Source organism: Typopeltis vanoorti, chromosome 13, assembly GCF_054136105.1.
Source record: "Typopeltis vanoorti isolate ZY-2024b chromosome 13, IOZ_Tvanoo_1.0, whole genome shotgun sequence".
Taxonomy (NCBI): domain Eukaryota; kingdom Metazoa; phylum Arthropoda; class Arachnida; order Uropygi; family Thelyphonidae; genus Typopeltis; species Typopeltis vanoorti.
The window spans coordinates 70,153,546-70,174,184 of NC_143561.1; the positions used below are offsets into that span (position 1 = coordinate 70,153,546).

General features: G+C 33.8%; 1 protein-coding gene across 2 annotated transcripts in view; it reads left to right on the forward strand.

The window, feature by feature from the left end:
- Positions 1-20,639, forward strand: part of LOC150100272 (histone lysine acetyltransferase CREBBP-like) — a 345,238-nt gene that overhangs the window by 232,191 nt on the left and 92,408 nt on the right. For both annotated transcript variants that reach the window (XM_090403052.1, XM_090403053.1), the window contains exons 13-15: positions 1,860-2,030; positions 8,445-8,602; positions 20,195-20,275. In XM_090403052.1, the coding sequence (XP_090259178.1) occupies positions 1,860-2,030; positions 8,445-8,602; positions 20,195-20,275 (410 nt within the window). The remainder of the gene's footprint in view (positions 1-1,859; positions 2,031-8,444; positions 8,603-20,194; positions 20,276-20,639) is intronic.

The following is a 20,639-nucleotide window of genomic DNA, read 5'->3' on the forward strand; positions in this document are numbered from 1 at the left end:
AATTTTCTTTTAGTGTTATGCTTTTGAAGCTAACATTTGAAGTCATTTTTTAAGACTTTTTTGGTAGTTTATTATAGTGAGTGAATTTGTTAAAATGGTGTTTGTTATAGTAGAGCTGACTGGTGGCTGCCCAGCCAGTCTGCCTATAAACAAGATTATAACTGCTGGATAATTGGTAAACATGAAGATCTAAGAGTCGGAGTTTATCTTCAGAAAAGTAGATAAGGGATGATAATTTTTTTATATAGTCTAAGTGTGGTAATCATGTTATATTTTTTTAGGACTTTGCAAACTCTTTCAGACTTCCAGAAATTCCACAGACTTATGGCATGGTTACACTTATTACTGTCTAAATTTCGAAGGGGGAATGGTGAACATTAGTATTTTATTGATCTGGTTAGAATTATAACCATTTGCTAAGAAAGTGTTGTATATGTAGTTCAGCTATATGAGGGAATTATTATCAGAGCACGTAATTTCCCTTCCCCTCTTACCATTCACTCAAGTTTCTGTAACTGTGTAGGATGGCAGTGTGATTGTTGGTTGTATGGGGAAAGGAAATTCCTGTAGAAAGTGAAAGCCAGAATCCATTAGGCTGGTGTGTAACTAAAGGTGTCTAGAAAGGACAGGCTGTTAGTCTTTTCTTTCCATAACATGAAGTGGATTCATTCTGGGATGTTCACTGTGCTAGAAAGGTTCACTGTGGTGTCAGCCATCTGTGTTAGATGGAATTTAGAGTGTTCTTTTCACTACTTATAACCGTGCTATCAGGACAGCCAACATTATGATTTCAGAACTTAGTCCTCATCAGGTTCCAACAGGATGGCTGCTTATCACTGAGTATGCTTTCGATATCCATGAATCCATGAATATTCATGAATGATCTCCTAATGGATTCTGTGATAAATATCACAGAATCCATTAGGAGAAAAAAAAAAGCTGTCTATTTCAATGAAAATATAAGTATGAAAGTCTTTCATAAATCTACCCATGATTTATGGAACACCTCCAAGTTAACAAATTTTGGATACATAAACCACCACACATCAGGAAAGTCCATTCTTGGGACTGTCATTCTAGCAACAAATTCCCGTTTTTTTTCTACCTTTGTTTTCAAAGGGAGAAAGGAATGTAGAACCAACATGCTAGGTATTTGCATTTATGTATCGTTCCCACCAGTTTGATTAGCAGAAGTAATAATTAAATTATTTTAGTTATTAATATGTTGTCATGAGATAGTTGAGGGTATCACTCTAAAAGCTGGATGAAAAAGACCTTGTAGATTAAGTTATTTTAAGTGATATTGCTATGGAACTACTTGAACTTACGTGAAAGCGGATCATCTACCAGTGGCATCTGCATAGAGAAATATTCTTCAGGTGTAGCAGTATACAGATGCTGAGAAAAAGAAAAGACATAACAAAATTGAGAATATCTAGCAATGCAAAAGAATTTCTGAAAAAAAAAAAAAAAAACTGAAAGCAACTTGACAAGCAGTATAGCATCACTAGAGAGAATATAGTTCAGCAGTAAATGGATAGAAGAAAAGAAGTTTTCTGGTAAACAAAATAATTAAGATTTCGAGAAAGTTACCATTAGCTTTGTAATTGCTTAATGTAAAAATAGTTGTCTAAATAGATTATGTGTTATATTAATTTTATTAATTGTTACCTATTTGCTTACTGTGTAGAGTTAGCGATATTCTACTGCTTAACACAATTGGTTAGTTTATTAACAGTTTGAATTTTGTGTTACATATGTATGCAGAATGCAAGAAACTGCTATTTTTTTAGATGATTGTTGTATAATTTTCCAAAATGGTGCATATTGCAAGGTTTCTTTTTTGTTTCATTTCATAGGATTATTTTGAAATTATTAGAAATCCAATGGACCTATCAACAATCAAGCGCAAGCTAGACACAGGACAATATCAGGATCCATGGCAGTATGTCGATGATGTCTGGTTAATGTTTGATAATGCTTGGCTCTATAATCGAAAAACATCTAAAGTCTATAGATATTGTACAAAGGTAAAGATGGAATCCAGTTTACCTTGTTTTATATATATGTATATATAAAATGCTCATTCTTTTACATTTAAAAAGATGTACACCAAACACATTAGGTCATTGATATATATATATATATATATAGAATCAATTGAAAAAAAGACAATTTTTGTGGGAGTGTTTTTTAAGTTTGCATACCAATAGTATCATAACTGTATTGTTAGAGAAACTGTGGTAATGTAAAATCTATTCTTTTGTTCCTAATTGTAGAACTATAAGCTAGATAGCATACTGTGTGGGATAGGATGCATTGTATGTAAGCCAGTGGTTTTATCAGGCTGCCTTATGAAATGCTTTTCAAATTGAATTTTGTTCTCTGCATGAAATATGTGAAAAGACTGTGCAAGATAGCAGACTGTAGGAGTACAGGAACTGCGACATTTCCTAGAAATATTCATAACAGTGTGAAAGAAAAAGTTCAAAACCATAGATGTTCTGAGTTGTTTGAAATTGTGTACATTAAATGACAAAAGACAGAAATTGCTAAATATCTAAAGACAAATAACTATACCAAGAAAACATAAAAAAGTTTGGTTGTCATATTACAGATTTTATTTTGTTAGGCTAAGCAGAGAAGGTGTAAGACTAAAATGAATTTAAAAAAAAAAAAGTGGAAATGAAGGAAAATAGATAAATGCAAGGAGCCTAATGAGTCTGACTTATGCCTTAACATAATTGGAAAGAATTCCAATTATTATCAGTAATTTTGGTATGGTGGTGTATACATGCCATCATTTTTGTTGGATGACAATCTAGAGGTTAAACAAGAGCTAGGATAGCAAAAATACTTAAATATGCTACCATGGCTCTTTTTAACCTCTAGAGTGTCATCTATCTAAAATGCTTATATAATGATGGCATGTATACACCACCATACCAAAAGTCATTGATATAAACAGAAAAAGCATGTCTTTATTAACAGAAATGAACAGCATATTGTCCCGCCTTTGGTAGTAATATCTGTTTTAGTACATCATGAAATCTATCTGGTCAATATGCCAGATAGATTTTTGCTGCTAGGATCTTCTATGGAAGATGCTGTGTGTGTTTCCTCCAAGAAAATAACTAATAACTTTACATGAAACTCAATATAGCACATAAGAATAATACAGTAAACTTTAAAATTTTCCTTGAAGAAATAAAGAGAGAGAACAGATAATTCATTTTAGTTTATTTTTTAATGTAGTCATTAGAAAATATCCCTATCCATCTGATCAGACTTGAACAAGAGTTCTATTAAAAGTGATGGATAAATTGATAGGAAATCATCACATTTCCAAAACGTTGAACTTATACTACTGCATTAAGAAAATCCTTTGTAAATCAGAATTAATGGGTCCCTGGATTGGTTCATCTGATCAGTGATCCCCTCACTCACTAACTGACTTCAATTGCTCTACCACAAATGGTTTGTTTCATTCATGTCATTTGGAGTTATCTCAATCCATGGACTATTAATGTCTCTTCTGCTTGGATACTGAATAAATTTTGAATTTAGACATTGAGCAATGGACATAAGACATAAACACTCTTTGAAGGGTGTTTACTGTTGCCTATTTCTTCTATCTCTCCACAGTTTTCTAAATATTTATTACTTTTTTGTTTTTTAAATTTGACTTCTCTTTTGTAAATTGCTGTCAGTTTCAGCTCTCCTAAGAAAAGAACACAAGTACCTTGATTAGGTTTGTTTATTTTTGAGACAGATAAAAATGAGTATTGATAAGAAAAACATGTACCAGAGATTTAAAAACAATCAAAACTAAAAAGCTTTCAGAGGTGAACTGTAGCATCAAATGTACAAATATTATTGGAATGAATGCATGTTTGAAAACAAGAACCAAACTTCAGAAACCTTGTGGCAAAATCTGAAGAGACGGTGATTGATTCACCACAGATATTGAAATTCTGAGTTAAAATAAGAGTGAACATATGGCATCGGTGATAGTATCATATTAAAATAAGTATATTAGAATGAAATTTGACATTTTCACACATTCTTCAATGCCAACACTGCTAATTGAAGGTGCAGTAATTCACTTAAACAGAAGGAGAAAGAAGAAGGTTGACTGAACAGTTTTATGCCAAGCTCCAGGTGGATCGAATAGTTTGCCATAGAAGATAGCTTGTTATAGTGAATTTTCTTTAGAATAGCATTGTGCCTTTTGGACATATTTGCAATTTGTTACAGTGAGCGAGTTTGTTATGATGCTAAGTGTATAGTACTATCATACTATCCTGTATAACTTGTGTGTGCAGATTAAACTTGCATGCCACCTAATGATCACCTTTTTTCCAAAAACTAGGTATAATCAAAATAGCATGACATTATGTTGTAATCCTGTCTCAAGATGAAAAGCAGAAAGTGGATCTAAATCTCCTACAGTAAATGGCTGCTGCAAAAAGTAGCTTATGAAAATACAGCTAACTCTTACTGTTATAGTGAATTTCTTTTAGAATGGCATTACATTTTTGGAGATTTTGTTAGAACTTTTATATATCAAGTACATTTATCACAATAGGATTCTATAGTGAGGGTCATCTCTGGTAAGCAGTTGGATAAGTGCTTGACTACTGAAATGCAGGAGGATGGGAGCTTATTTTTTTTCCTCTCCCTAACAACTGCAACTACACTTAGAATCTTATGGTGATTTTGAAACTTTTTTTTTTTTTATTTTGTGTGTATTGTCCCAAGTTTCTTCATATTTGGGTGCATTTCACAGAAAGCTTAAATGTCTATTAGATTTAAAGTAAATTATACTAGATACTAGACAAGAAATGAAATTCTTATTTTAATCCTTTACCCAAGTAAAAACAGAGCTAGCATGAATAAAATATCTTCATGACTAAGCTTCTTGTATAAAGAGGCTGTTGACTTTACATGAAATGCTTTGATATTGCATAATGCACAAAGTGCTTCCTCATGGAAATAAATATTAAGGGGTCACTATCCAAACTGGTATCAACCTTTACTGATATCTCATCACTGGGTGTATCCAAGGAAGATACAGAGGTTAAATCAATTATATAGGAAGTTATATATTTTCAGTGTAGTGGTGATCCAAGTTTTGCCTACAGTCACGGATCCTGCGAATTGCGATTAAACATTGCCAAACACTGCATTGAAATGTCTTTTCCCATGCATTTTTGATTGACAGTCAACAATCATGGCACCCATCGTGCCCACAGCTTTTTCATGTGCAATTTTTCGTGCAGGATATTATAAACCCATTCAGTTTGAAATGCCTACAATCTCGGCAATCTCACGCAATTTCACTCAGCAGTCTTCCATAACAATACCGTGGATTTTTGTAATCATTTCCTTCGTAGTGACCTCAGTCAGGCTTCCGGAGCACACTTCATCTTCGATGGACTTACAACCACGTTTAAACTCATCTATCCAAAAATAAATTGTTTTTATTGCGGGTGCAGAGTTCCCATGAACTGCACCTAACTTGGCTTTGATCTGCGCAGCCATCCACTTCTTCAAATAAAAGTGTTTTATCACTGCACAAAACTCGTTTTTCTCCATTTTTATGAGAAATGCTAGCACAGTCATTTTAAACGTTTGCCAAACGAGAACTATGTGTCACACATGGCTAAAATTTTGCCAGTGGTCATGAGAAAGATGATTCGTGCCGACTTTGGTATGAATGAACGAGTTGTATCGTCGTCTATTGGAAATTTACCAAAAAAAAACTTTTCAAACAACCCTTGTATGTGTGTGTGTGTTTTCTTTTATGTTGCTTCCACCCACGAAAGGTTATTTGCTAACCTATAGTATATTTTGCACCATGGATGGGCTAAGAGTTTTTAAAATTATTTTTTACATAGTCCAGAAACCCTGCTTTAGAGACTAAACATGGAACTTTTTCAAGTCACTTCAGGCCTCCAAGAAGCAGAGCACCAGTCTCACACTGGGCATTGAAATTCATCCTCTACTTAAAGACAATCACAATATCCATGCTCATGACAGGATTTGAACCCATGGCCTGTTGGTTGGAGAGAGGGTACTCTAACCACTCAGCTGACCAGACTGGCACATGGAAAATGACTTCTGCAATGATTTAACATCGATATCTTCCCAGGTCTTACTACCACTAATGAGACTTCAATAAAGGTTGAAACTGGTTTGGTTAGTGACCTTTCCCTTAATGTATAGCAACATACATGTCCAAAAGGAAGTGCGATGTGCATTATGGGATTCTGAGGGAATTGATGTGAAGTCCAATATGAAGCGCTTGTATGTGACTCCTATAATATAATACATTAATACATTGGGTGAGCTAGATTGTGTCTTTTATTTATTTTTTACATAATCTAGAAATTAAACATAGTACTTTTTCAAGCCCAGGCTAGGTGGTGATGAAATTCACTCCTAGCTAGAGGCAGTCACAAATATCCATGCCATTGGTGAGATTTGAACCCACAGTTGTTGATTAGAGAGTGGATGTGCTAATAACCACTTGGTGAACCAGATACTTCATACACAGACTCTTTGTGTATGCTTGGGTATAAGATTAAAATGAGTAACTTCTCTAGTGTGTAATTTACTTTGTAATCAAATGGAGAATTTTTTTTTTCTATGCCATTCTGTGCATATAAACTAATTTTGCTGGATAAATTTAATTGAAATCCGGTATGAGAGATCTTTGCAAAAAATTTCTCATGTCATCAAAAGTTTGGTGATGACCATTTTTAGTAGTCAAGAAAAATTGTCAAAATGATTTAAAGTATTACAAAGTAATAAATGTATAAATTTACTCAGGCATAATAAAATTTAGAATTGAATAATTAGACTAAATTTCCTGCTCATATCAATTTTGGTTTTAATTGGACCATTTTTATTGGTAAAATAAAGAGTATTTCAGAAGAAAATTAACCCTCTGGTCTTTGACAAAATTTTTTTGTGTCTCAGTGTGGTTTAGCATGCTTCCATAGAACTAGCTGCCTGAAAAAAATACCATTTATAACTTTTTCTAGGCATTTCTTTGGTCTGTTCTTTAATTATTCAATATCTTTGGCATGAGCAGGTAGGTTTTTGGAAACTCAGGGTTTTAACTTCATCTCAAAAAGGTCAACGGTAAAACTAATGCTATTACAGGCAATAGCATGAGTTCTACAATTGGCAGCAGTTTTTTTATTCTTCAACTTGCTATTAGTTAAGGCTGAAAGATGGCAACTGTCTGTCCACCTTTCTTCAAAAAAATAAAATAAGGGCTAAAGGAGCTAAATACATAAATACATCTCCATAGAGGAGATGTATTTATGTATTTTTAGGAGTGTGGCTATTTCACATTTGAGATTTGAAATAGTACAAAAAATATATATGTTGCAAATAACAATAAATGCTGTTTATAGTATGTAAACTAAAAATGGATTTTGATTCAATTAAGCATGATAATGAATGTTTTGTGAAATGCACCTTTCTATGGGTTATCTTTGATTGTTCATTACTTATTGTGTGTATAAGCTAAGGAAATGTGCTGTTTTACCTCAATCTCACTGCTACTGTAGTGATGTGTTTCTACATAGATTCAGTACTAGTATGGTTACACTTCCACTAAGAATTCAATCCTTAGTTGGTGCCAAATTTACCTTTTGGTTGGAAAGATCTAGGTTTAAATGTCATTTTATGCAAAGAACCTTTATAACAGGTGTCTTTTTCCAAGAGAAAATAGGCAAATTGGCCAAAGGCACAAAAACAGTCTTAATAATCAGTATCTTTTTAGCCTTATTGCTTTGGCTGTTTCGAAACACCTTAGCCCATTGTTGTCAGGCTGTGTGGATGATTGATTTATTATATAAGATTCCTTTCTGTTTTTTCCATCATCTGCTGTTCATCAATTCATAAACTACATGATGAGGTATATATTGTATTTGCTCTGTACTTGATACAGAGACAAAATGAATAAATAAAAAATTGAACAACTCATGTTAATTCTTCCTTTTGTGATAGTAGACCTGGGCCATCAGTAGTTTGCACATTGATGATATTTTCATTTTTTGAACCTAGTGCACCAAAAAAAGGAAGGGAGCGGGGTAGAGATTGTGTGGTTACTTCCACATTTATTTTATATCCTAAAATAAAATATATTAAAAAAAAGAAAAAAAATATGGATGGCTAAAACATTCCTTTTTCCCTAATATAAAAAATAATGTCCAAATATCATAACATATCTGAATTTTTTATCATTCTTTTCTGCCTGAAGTTCTAAATAATTTTTGAAAAATTAAATGTATTAATTAATGAAATGGCAGTAAGTTTAGTGCCTTATTATTACTAAAGAGTATATTGAAATAGTTATTATAATTTTTGATTTGCTTAATTCAAAATAATTCATTGAATCTGTGCTTTTGACCTCCCTATTGTTTTAGTTAGCAGAAGTGTTCGAACAAGAGATTGATCCTGTTATGCAGTCACTTGGGTATTGTTGTGGCCGAAAATATGTTTTCCAGCCTCAGGTTTTATGTTGTTATGGCAAACAGTTATGTACCATTCCAAGAGATGCAAAGTATTGGAGTTATCAGAATAGGTATGCTAGTTCTAATTATGTTTATGGTAAACTCTCCTGTACTTCTTTGGACATATTTCAGATAAAAATTATTTCCTGTTTTTAAACAGGAAATTTTTTTTTTCAGATGATATCATATTGCAAATTTATGGAACCTCTTTTCTGTAAAGAAGGGAGAATACTTTTACCTTTCCTATTTCTTATATTTGGCTCACATGAAATGATGTGGGTAGAGAAGTAAGAATTTTTCTTCTTTTTTTTTTTTTTTAATACAAAATAGTCTAGTAAATAAAGCATTGAATAGTTTTCTGAGAGAGGGAGAGTGTTAATTATGACACTATCTTAACATGAACATTAGTATTATCTCTACTTTTCTGTATCGCTGATGAGAAAAAAGTTTATTAAAATTGGAATTCAGTATCTTTAACCTATAATTTTAGGATTGCCAAACCTAAAACTAAATTTCCCATCATAAAAAAAAAAAAAAAATCACTTAATTGATCTCAATGTTAGTACAACCTAGTTTTTTAATTACACTATAAAATTACATATGGGAGATACTGAGACAAGGAGTGATGAGAGCTTGGTCCACCTTTGCTACGAGTTGCCAAGGGGTGTACCACCTTACCTAGTCCTGAAGATATTTTCAGGCGCAAACTTTGTTTGCTTACACTTGGATAAAGGATTAAACTAAATTTATTATAGTCTAACCAACATCTTTCTCTAAATCCAGAGTAATTTAATAATAAGGTGGTGCACTGGTTGGCAACTCGTATAGGTAAATATGACCTCTCCAGTATCACCACTCTGGGTCTGCCTCCCACTGACGAGACCTCAATAAAGGTCAAAACTGGTCTGGGTAGTGACCCTTCCCTTAATGCATAGCAGTATACATGTCCGCAAGGAGATGTGCTTTGCATTATATGGGAGATACTGAGACAAGGAGTGATGAGAGCTTGGTCTGCCTTTGCTACGAGTTGCCAAGGGATGTACCACCTTACCTAGTCCTGAAGATATTTTCAGGTGCAAACTTTGTTTGCTTACACTTGGATAAAGGATTAAACTAAATTTATTATAGTCTAACCAAGTGCAAAATAAACCTCCAAATATAGAATTACCATCCTCATCTACAGGGGTTGGACAAAATAATGGAAATACCTGTTATACATACATATTTCTTTATTAAGGTTGGACCACCTTTAGCACAGCCTGAATTCTTGAAATGTAATACTCAATTACTGGTCAAACCATGTAAAAAAAAAAATAAAACACTTCAATAAAAGCAGTGACTAGTTTCATACAGCCCTATTGTGTAATTCTTCAGACTGAGACCAAACACAAATATAAAGAAGTATTTTACAAAGGTGCAAACTTTGTTTGCTTACACTTGGATAAAGGATTAAACTAAATTTATTATAGTCTAACCAAGTACAAAATAAACCTCCAACATCTTTCTCTAAATCCAGAGTAATTTAATAATAAGGTGGTACACTGGTTGGCAACTCATATAGGTAAATATGACCTCTCCAGTTAAAATGAATGCTGATCACCGTGTAACCCTAAAAGAAAGGATTACGATAATTCATGGAGATTCGACCCACAAGCGATGTAACCAATACGGTAAGCTGAAGATCCAAGTTTCAAATTTGATCAATCGACTGGCGTTTTTAAAACGGTGTAGGAACAGCGATATCACTCCTAATTGCATCAGGCTAAAGAGAAAATTCACTTCAACAAAGGCACAAAGAATATACCACCGCATGGAGAAAGCACTACTGAGAGAGCAGATCCAAGCTACCAGAAAGAACCTAGCCGCTACACAAAACCAGCTACTAAAAGAAAAAAAACGGAGCTGTCTAGCTACTTAAATGCAGATATCTGGATAATCCTAGAAAGGATTACGGACAACACAGCAAACCACATCCAACAAACGAAGAAAGAAAACCTAATTTCCAAATTTCAAAGACTAAAAGAACGACAAAACCAGCCGCCATATTCAAAGTTTGCCACAGTGAACAATAACAACCAACCAGAAGCAAGAAACAACAGGAGCCACCAATCACCCACAGGTATCAATAACATAATTAACCTATCTGACCATGCTCTAAACGAAGACGAAATCTCTATACTTAACAAAGGTTTAAATTTTGCTATAGCACCAAAAACAATAGACAAACTTGAAGTTATTTGTAATATGGAAAGAGGCCTAAGATTCATACCTAATAACATAGCAGACAAAATACGTATAGAAACTGCGAACATATTAAACTATAACAAAACAATAACAAGCAACATAACCAAACACGAATTAACAGCGATAAAATCACTTAAAACAAATCTGATCATAGTAATAACCAGAGCCGATAAAGGAAATGCCACTGTCATTTTAAACCATACCATGTATATAGAAAAAATGAATCTGCTGGTCTCTGACAATAACACATACAAACTAGTTAACTACAACCCAACTAACAGAACAAAAAACAAAACGGAGAAACTACTTAAATCAATTACCACATGGCCCGAAGATACAGTCAAAAAAACTCTTCCCTCATTACGTGCGCTCCTCTAGAATTTACGGGCTACCAAAAATTCACAAAGAAAACACCCTGCTAAGACCTATCGTTGAAGGAATTGATAGCCTGACGTATCACTTAGCCAAAAAATTAGCGACAACACTCAAGAAGTTGGTGGGTCATTCCCCTTCCTATATCAAAAACACGCAACACTTCATAAACACCATCAAAGACATTACATTAGAAAAAGGTGATTTATTAGTCAGTTTTTGATGTCTCTGCCCTCTTTACGAATATCCCAATCAATGACACAATCCTTCTCCTACAGAACAAATTCCCTCCAGATATCACGGCGCTTTTTGCGCATGTATTACGGTCAGGTTATTTTGTATGGCAAAATGCCTTCTACTTACAAAAAGAAGGCACAGCCATGGGCTCGCCATTATCCCCCCCTATTGCTAACTTTTACATGGAACATTTTGAGCAACTTGCCTTAGATTCCTCCCCTCTAAAACCCAAAGTCTGGCTTAGATACATTGACGATGTTTTCGCGATCTGGTCCCATGGCCACCAGACATTAGACACATTCCTTAGCCACCTAAACAAACAACACAAACGCATACAGTTCACAATTGAAATTGAAAAACACAACACACTTCCGTTTCTAGATACACTTGTCACACGTCTTCCCTCGAGCAATCTTTCCTTCACTGTTTACTGAAAACTGACACATACGTGACAATATATACACATAAACTCCTACCACTACCCAACACAAAACTAGGTGTCATCAACACACTAAAAAACAGAGCTCAGACGATTTGTTCCAGTGAACAGGCACTGAAAGACGAGTTTAAAATTATCAGTAATAACCTACAAAAAAACGGATACAGCCAAAATACTATAAACAAAATTCTCTACAAAGCCACAATAAAAAACAAAGACAAACCAGACTACAGTAAAACTATAACCATTCCCTACATTAAAGGAATATCAGACAAAATAAACAGAGTACTACAAAAGTACAACCTCACACTTTTAAACCTCCTACAAAATTAAAAAACTTACTCATCTCATCCAAAGACCCACTCCCTCCAATAGCTCACCCTGGATATACCGGATTTATTGTACTTGCAACATACCATATATAGGAGAAACAGGACGCACTATTCCTATTAGACAAAAAGAACATAAACGACACATTAAATATAATAATTATGGTGAAGCTGGCCTTTCTGATCATGCCCTGAATACCTTACACAGAATTGACTGGAAAACCACCAGCTGTCTACATCACACTAGAACACGGTATGAACGGAAATTCAAGGAAGCCTGTGAGATTATCAGCAACCACCCCAATCTGAACAACAATAATGGTTTAAAAATCCCAAACATATGGAAGGTATATATTCAACCTTCCTCACCAAGAACAACTATAAACAGGACTGTAGAAAATCCAATATTGTAAATCAAAAATAAGAATTGTAATACTAAAAATAGGACACCAATTGTTTCTGAAAGAAAACCATCTAAAAGAATGTTTATTCCTGTCATTGTAAAAATAGAATTTAGCCTTGATGTTTGTTTATTTATTTATTTTTTTTTTTTCACCAAAGGTCACGCCAGTAGAATAACGTGATCAAATCATTGTTTCTCTAGCTTACAGTTAATGATGCAACTCAGCTTGTTCTGTATACTTATGTACGCTCCAGATGATGATCTTGATGTGAAGATCGAAACGTCGGGATAATAAAAAAAGTTTTTTTTTTTTAACATGGTTGTAAATTCCATAAAATTTTTAAAATGAATGCTGATCACCGTGTAACCCTAAAGAATGTATTTTACAAAGAGATTTCTGATTTACAAACTGTCATTATTTTAATTCTTTCAACACTCAGCAGATGTTGAATGTCGGAATGAGATATCACATGCAAAGTTCACCGTCACAAAATATAGCATCCTTTGTTAAAGATACCAAGCAATTTTATAAGCTAGGTTTTAATCCTTTTTCCCAAGTAAGCAAACAGACAAGTAAGTCAAGTTTTCGCCTGAACATAGTTAAAGTCTGAGGCAACTCGTGGTAAAGGTGGAGTATGCTCCGATCACTTCCCTTAGTATTGTCCCCTAATGCAAAGCACATATCTCCTTGCAGAGATGTATGATGCTGTACATTAAAGGCAAGTGCCACTACCCAGACCGGTTTCGATCTTTATTGAGGTCTCGTCAGTGGGAGCCAGACCAAAAAAATGCCAAGGTTGAAGTAATGCAGGGCTTATAAATTTTACTTAAACATCTTGCCTTATAAAATTGCTTGGTATCTTTAACATAGTATATACCCAAGGTAAAAAATTTTCTACATAGCATCCTTTGTCTCGAAGCCTAATATGTAGATCCTTTATGTATGCCACCCAGAGTTGGTTTTAAGATTAGGTCTTTGTTTTCATTATATTCGGTTGGATATCATATCATCTTGCTTGCTTCCTTAAATTTATTTACATAATTATTAAATTCTGTGTATGGAATTTTAGTGAGTCACCAATTAACTTGATAGTTTTCATTGGTGGAGTGGAAAGCTAGTATTCCAGATTTATGTCTGTTTCTTCTCTGCATCTCTGACATGTTCTTTTTGACAGATTTCTCCAGACTGCCCTAACAAATGGTGCCATTACAAAAGATTTTGTGTACTTCTGACCTCTTCATAAGCCAAATAGATTGTTTTGGTAATCTTAACATCATGGAGACTTTGTAGAGGTCAAATGGGAACTTTAAGGTTATGTTATTGTAAGATTTTTGCTACTTTGTGTGTAAGATAGCTGATGTAAGAAAACTGTACCTTTGTAGTCGTCTGGTTTGTGTCTTGTAGCATGCAATGGTTTATTCATTAACATCATTAATGTTATTAATAGTTTTGATGTTGTAACCATTTTTTTGAAGAATGTCTTTAATATAGTGTACCTTTTTTTATTAGCATCACCTGATATTGTACTGGCTCTCTCTTTTAGGGTTTAGATGATGCCTTATTTTTATGCTAGGTGGTGGTAAGCGGCATGTAGATACTGACCAGGTTTGGACTTTTTCTCTTCAAAAGTATGATTGCTATGATCTTCAGTTGAGATGAGAACATCCAGGAAGGGAATAATCTTTTTCTGCTTCTGTTGTAAATTAGATTTTGTGTTTAAGCTGTTAAAGAAATCAGTGAATGAAGTTATTTAGAGTTTCTTCTGGGCTTGGCCAAATGATAAAAACACTGCCCACAGTTTTTTTTTTTTTTTTTTGCTTTGTTTTGTTTTTTTCACTCTTCCCCCAGTAACTGTAGGATAGTGTACAACCTTGTCTTATACCTAATTTAATGTCATCTTCTGTTTATCTGCTAGTCATATATGAGCTATCTATTGCTCTGTGTAGGGTTCTGTTTACACTGTATAATATTAGTTTTTGTCTTCTTCATTTCAAAGGTAATCTAACCCCTCAGGAATGGGTGCCTTCATTCCCCACTCCATTGCAAATCCCCTACCCTTATCCAAGTCCTGGTTTTCTAAAAAATGTGCCTTTGTAGTCCATGATAAAAATGCAGCATACACTCAATTGCTCAAATCAAAAACTCCAGCTTCTAATTCAGCTTACATACAGCCTGAAATAGGTGCAAGAGATTTTAACAATTCCAATGCATACTTCATAAGGATGAAGTGTAATAGACTTGCATCCTACTCAACTGGCAGTCAAGCTTTCTGGTACCCCACTAAGGCTGTTGATTGTAATTTCTGCCATCCCTTATTCCAGCCTCTCTCTCTCATATCCTGATAGTACCATAGTAACCTCACCCAAGGATATGACTGACTGTTGTTCTCATATTCTTTTAAAATCAGTATCCCTTTTTTGAGCTGATTTGCCACATCAAGCTTAATCTGTCATAAGATCATTACAACAATAGACTCCTCACCTCTAAAAATTTAGGTACTCTTTTTCATTCCAAACACTACTCTTGCTGAACTCCTAACACTTTATAAGTTCCAGATTGGATCAACCTTGGAATATTGTTCTCACATTCAGGGCAATGCATCAAAATCACTAAGAGGGAAACCTTGCATAATATGTGAATCCTCTCTCACAGATTCCCCTTCAGTCACTTTCCCATAGGTGTGCTTTTCTCCAGTACTTTTATGGGTATTGCTCTGCTGAACTGGCCATTACCTTTCCTCCACTTTCTTCATGTAAGAACTAGATCAGCCATTGGTCCAAAACCATGCACGGTTCCACTCCAAACATAACTTCTCATCGCCTTCCTTCATTCCATCCACTTCTGTTCTTTGGAAGTCTCCCCATACTGTTTTTCTAATGCATGCAATTCCCAATGTTTTTAATTTTATAGATTTTGTGATACCTTTCACAATGTGTGGGATCATTATTTAAAAAAATAGAAACCCCTGCTAATCAACATTATTTTTCACTGTTTATTCTGGTTTTTCTGACAAAAAAGGCAATGGAAAAACCTTTTTAACAGGATGGTGCTTAGATCACATTCTACTTCATTATGATGTGATATCACATTGCATATTTTAGTTTCAGAAGTCTCACATTTGCCAGCTCATTTTCACTTGCTTAATATCCAAGAAATAGCTGTTATAACAGATGTTGAAAGTTTTTCCACTTGGTTATACTATAAATTAAAGATGCCAAGAAATTATATTCTTGGTTTAATTCTCTTTATCCAAGTGTAAGCAAACAAAGTTTGCATGTGAAATAACTTCATGACTGGGCAATTCTTATATAGAAGCTAATAACTTCACATCACTTGCCTTAGTATCCCATAATGCAAAGCATATATCCTTACGGACATGTATACTGCTATGCATTATGGGAAGGGTCACTACCAGGATACTAAGGTAAGCGATGTGAAGTCATTAACTTCTATATACAAGTTGCCCAGTCTTGAGGTTATTTCACACACACAAATTTTGTTTGCTTGAACTTGGAATTTATAGTATAACCAAGTGGAAAACCTTTCAACATCTATCTCTAATCCAGAGTATTTTAATAATAAAGTGTTTACACCTTTTGGCTACTTGTACAAAGAAATATGATTTCTGCATTACTTCAACCTTGGTATCACTTTTGGGTCTTGCTCCCACTGATGAGACCTCAATAAAGGTCGACACCAGTCTGGATAGTGACCCTTCCCACAATGCAGCATTATACATATTATTACACATATTTCAAACATTATACATAAGTTTGAAATGTTACTTACATTAGTTTAAATTAATTTACCTTACCTGAAATCTTCATAATGTGGAGTTTGTACCGTTAAGTGAAAACTTCAGTAGTTACAACAGTTAGTATGCATTTGTTTTCATTAGCCAGCCTGAGAAGAGGAGAAAGTGTCATCTTACTGATTGAAACAGAAACCTAATGACATAGAACTGGCATAAATCGATACTGTGTTTTCTTAAAAAATTATATATTACGTGATATACAGCATTTCTTTAAGTTTAAGTAATACTTGAAATTTGTTTAATAGCTCAGTGTGTGTGTGTGTGTGTGTGTGTGTGTGTGTGTGTGTGTGTGTGTGTGTGTGTGTGTGTGTGTTTGAAAAATTCATGAATTTCAGATTTTTGAATCACCACTGCTGTTGAACTTCAGTTAAAAGTTTTGGAATTCGCTAATTCATTATTTGCTGGTGGTTGCTTGTGCAACAGATTTGTTTTAATGGTGATGGATTTATTTTCATACAGATATTCTTGAGTGAGAAGAAAACAGATACTGAAAATTTTCACAAACTGCAGATTTGAAGATATAATATTCGAATTTGTGTCTTATTTCAGTTGAGATCGAAAATAGATATAAGCAGAAAGGTAGAATGGGATATTGGAATTGAAGCAGCACTTAAATGTATTATTCCGATACTGTAGGTTAGTAAACAAATTAAAATACATTGTTTACTATGTCAGGAATACATATCCATACTTGAAGTAGAAAAAGCCATCAAAAGTCTGAAATGTGGAAAGGCAGCAGGAGTAGATGATATTCGACCAGAAATGCTCAAGTATTGGAGGTATAAAAGTTGTACAGTGGCTGCACTGCATAGTTCAGAAGGCCTCGACGGAGGGACTAATTCCGGATGATTGGAGTATAGCTCTCATAGTACTATATATAAAAAAAGGAAATAAAACTGAATGTGAGAATTACAGAGGTATTTCATTATTGAGTGTTCCTGGTAAGATTTATGAAAGAGTATACTTCAGAAATGGTTGAGAAGGATTGTGGAAGAGAAGCTTGGTGAAGAACAAGCTGGCTTCAGGCCAAATAAAGGCTGTCAGGATCAGATCTTCACTTTACAACAAATAGTCGAGAAAGCATGGGAATATAACAAAAAATTTAAGTTTTGTAGATCTGAAAAGGCATATGACAAGGTGCCAAGAGAGAAGATATTCAATACGCTACAGTTATATGGTGTTAATGGGGCATTGTATCAAGTAATACTTAGTCTCTATTTGAGTTGTAAGTCAGCATTTAGAATTGAAGGAGGTACGGGAAGATGGTTTAATGTTAAATCTGGTGTCAGACAAGGATGTACATTATCCCCCCTCTGTTATTCATTATCTATATGGAACAAATTATGAAGGAAAGTGGTATTAAACCTGATATCAAAATTGGAGGTGTTATCTCAGCTCTTTGCTTGATGTGGATGATGTTATACTTCTAAATAAATCCACTACAAGTCTGCAAGATTCCCTGACTAAATTGAATAACTGTTGTAATAGATATGGTATGAAGGTCAGCATTAAAAAGACAAAGACAATGAAAATATGCAGAACACTGAAAATATCAACTGCATTGTGAATGAAGAACTTATAGAACAAGTAAAACATTTCTGCTACTTAGGCATGATTTTTAGTGAAGATGGTAAATGAAATATGGAAATAGACAACAGAATCAACAAAGCTGGTATGGTAGAAAGTCAACTGAATAAATTTATATGGAAGAAGAGAGAAATTAGCCAAAACACTAAATTAGCTATATACAGGACAGTAATCAAGCCAATTTTAACTTATGGATCTGAGAGCTAGGTTAGAAGTAAAACACTTGACCAAAGACTAGGACTGCTGATATGAGAGTCCTGAGAAAGATTAGGGACATGAACAGATGGTATCACTGGCAATATCATATTAAAAACTAGGATATTAGGGGAAAAACTTGATATTGTCAGCATCCAGGAATTCATTAGCAGAGCTAATCTCAGGTGGTATGGTCACTTAAACAGAATGGAAGAGGAAAGATTAGCAAAACAAGTGTTTTCTACCAGGTTGCCAGGAAAATGACCCAGAGGAAGACCAGGATATAGGTGGATTAATACAGTAAAAAGTGCCTTAGAAGATAGAAATATAAGATCTGATAATGTATGAGTCTTGATAGGTAACAGACAGATTTGGAGGAAAATTGTAGACAGGAAGTTAGTAATGATGTAATTTTTTTGTAGTACTATCATATCCTGTACACTCCTTGAGAGTACACATCAGTAATTTGATTATGATGATCTTTATCATGTATAAAATGCATGTATACCAAATGTTTTTGAAAATCCTTCTATAATAATATCACACAGAGATTAAAAAATCAATGCAATGCAATGCAATTGAACTTGGCTATAACGAGCACCAAGGGAGACAAAATTTCCTCATTATAACCATTACTCACTAAAAGGAAGAGTAATTAATATATCAGTGATGTATCAGTGATCAATAATCATATCAGTGATGAGTTAAATCTACCTCCTTTTTCTTTTTTAATTCTTGGTAACTTGATAAAAAATAGATTAAAAAAAACAAAAGAAGTATTAGAGAGAAATAAATAATGTGATTACATGTTGAGATCTTATTTGTATGAATACGCTAGTATAAACTGCAGTGCACTTAATAATGAACACAATTTATTTGTCCATCATTTTAAAACCATACACTTAATCAATTATTTAGCAAATTTTTTTGCTAGAGCCTTCAAGATCGGATTGTCTGTTGAGAATCCAGCATTTCTTTGTATAGTAAACCATTGAAGCAATGCTTCTGTTGGCATTTGTAAGCTCACACTTTCTAAATTTTTTTTGTTTCTGTTGAGTTGTTTTCCAGTGCCAATATGTAAACATCTTTATTCTTCCACAATATTAATACTGTTGAAGAGGACCAAGAAAACATTTTACACCTTTCAACAATTTTTGCATCGCATTCTAACTCGTGAATCATTTTTACTTTTTTTACAAATTAAGAAGGTTTTTTTAAAAAAATTTTTTTATTTTATTTTTTAAGTAGTTATGTTTCCATTAGAAAGGTTCATTTTTAACTGATTTTACAGCCGTGGCAGTGTTTGGGTAAAGTAAGGGAGGGCTGGAGGTAGGTAGAGCGGCAATGGTTCCTGAGGACAAGATTGGGTTATAAACTGACCTTTTCTTTTCCAATAATTGGCTTTTCTGAGGACTACCCAAACAATTAAGAATGTTTGCATAGTTACCAAAATTTGTATGGTATATCCATGTAGTATTACTCATTATAAAAGTGAGCAATTGTAAGGGAATATGCATAAATTAAAATCTTTTATGACTTTGCTCATTATAGTCATGATCTCATTACAACAAAGTTCAACTGTGTGTGTTGTTGTTGTTGTTGTATGGTTTTTTCACCAGTTAATTTTTTCTGGGAGAGGGGAAATCAATCGCATATCTGTACACCTAAGGGCACTATGTCCATTTTTTTTACGGAATTGAGTTTTAGGTATGTTTTCATGTTTTGTTTTGCACTCTTTTCAGTTGTGCAAAGCATTATCTCCTGTGTATAATAATAAACGGATTAGCCAGTTTATTATTATACACAGGAAAGGGCACTATGTGCCATCATGGTATCAAGGTAAAGAGCACTAAGTGGACAAGTACCGTTTACTTCAGATGCATTAAAAAATGGACATAGTGCTCTTTACCTCCGGTGTACAGATATAGAAAAGACAATGACCTTGCTAATATGAACTAATTATATTGTGTTCCATAGTAAGAATCATTATGAAAAGTCTACTTTTGATGGTTTACTTATTACATAGTATTTTTATTTGCTAGGTATACCTATTGTCAGAAGTGTTTTTCGGACATAAGAAGTGAAACAGTAACTCTTGGAGATGATCCTACACAGCCGCAAACGTATGTATTTTGATTATCATACTTTCATAGTTTTATGCATATATTGAAGTTTTATAATATCATAATTATGGAAAATTAAGACTGTTTTTATAATACAGTAAAGCAGCATTTCTTAACACTTTCCTTTGGTGATCCCTCTTTTTTTTTTTTATTTGAATAAAGCAAGATTTTTCTACATTTGAGCAGCAACAGCATTTTTGTAAAAAAAAAAAAAAAAAAAAAAAAAGATAGGCTAGTGCTCTTTCTTTGCTAGCAGGAAATATCGAAAATTAGAAGGATGTGAAAAGGAAACTACATAGTTAGATATTAATATTGTTACTTCTTAATGGTTTTGGAGTAACTTCTCACTTGACACAATATGCCA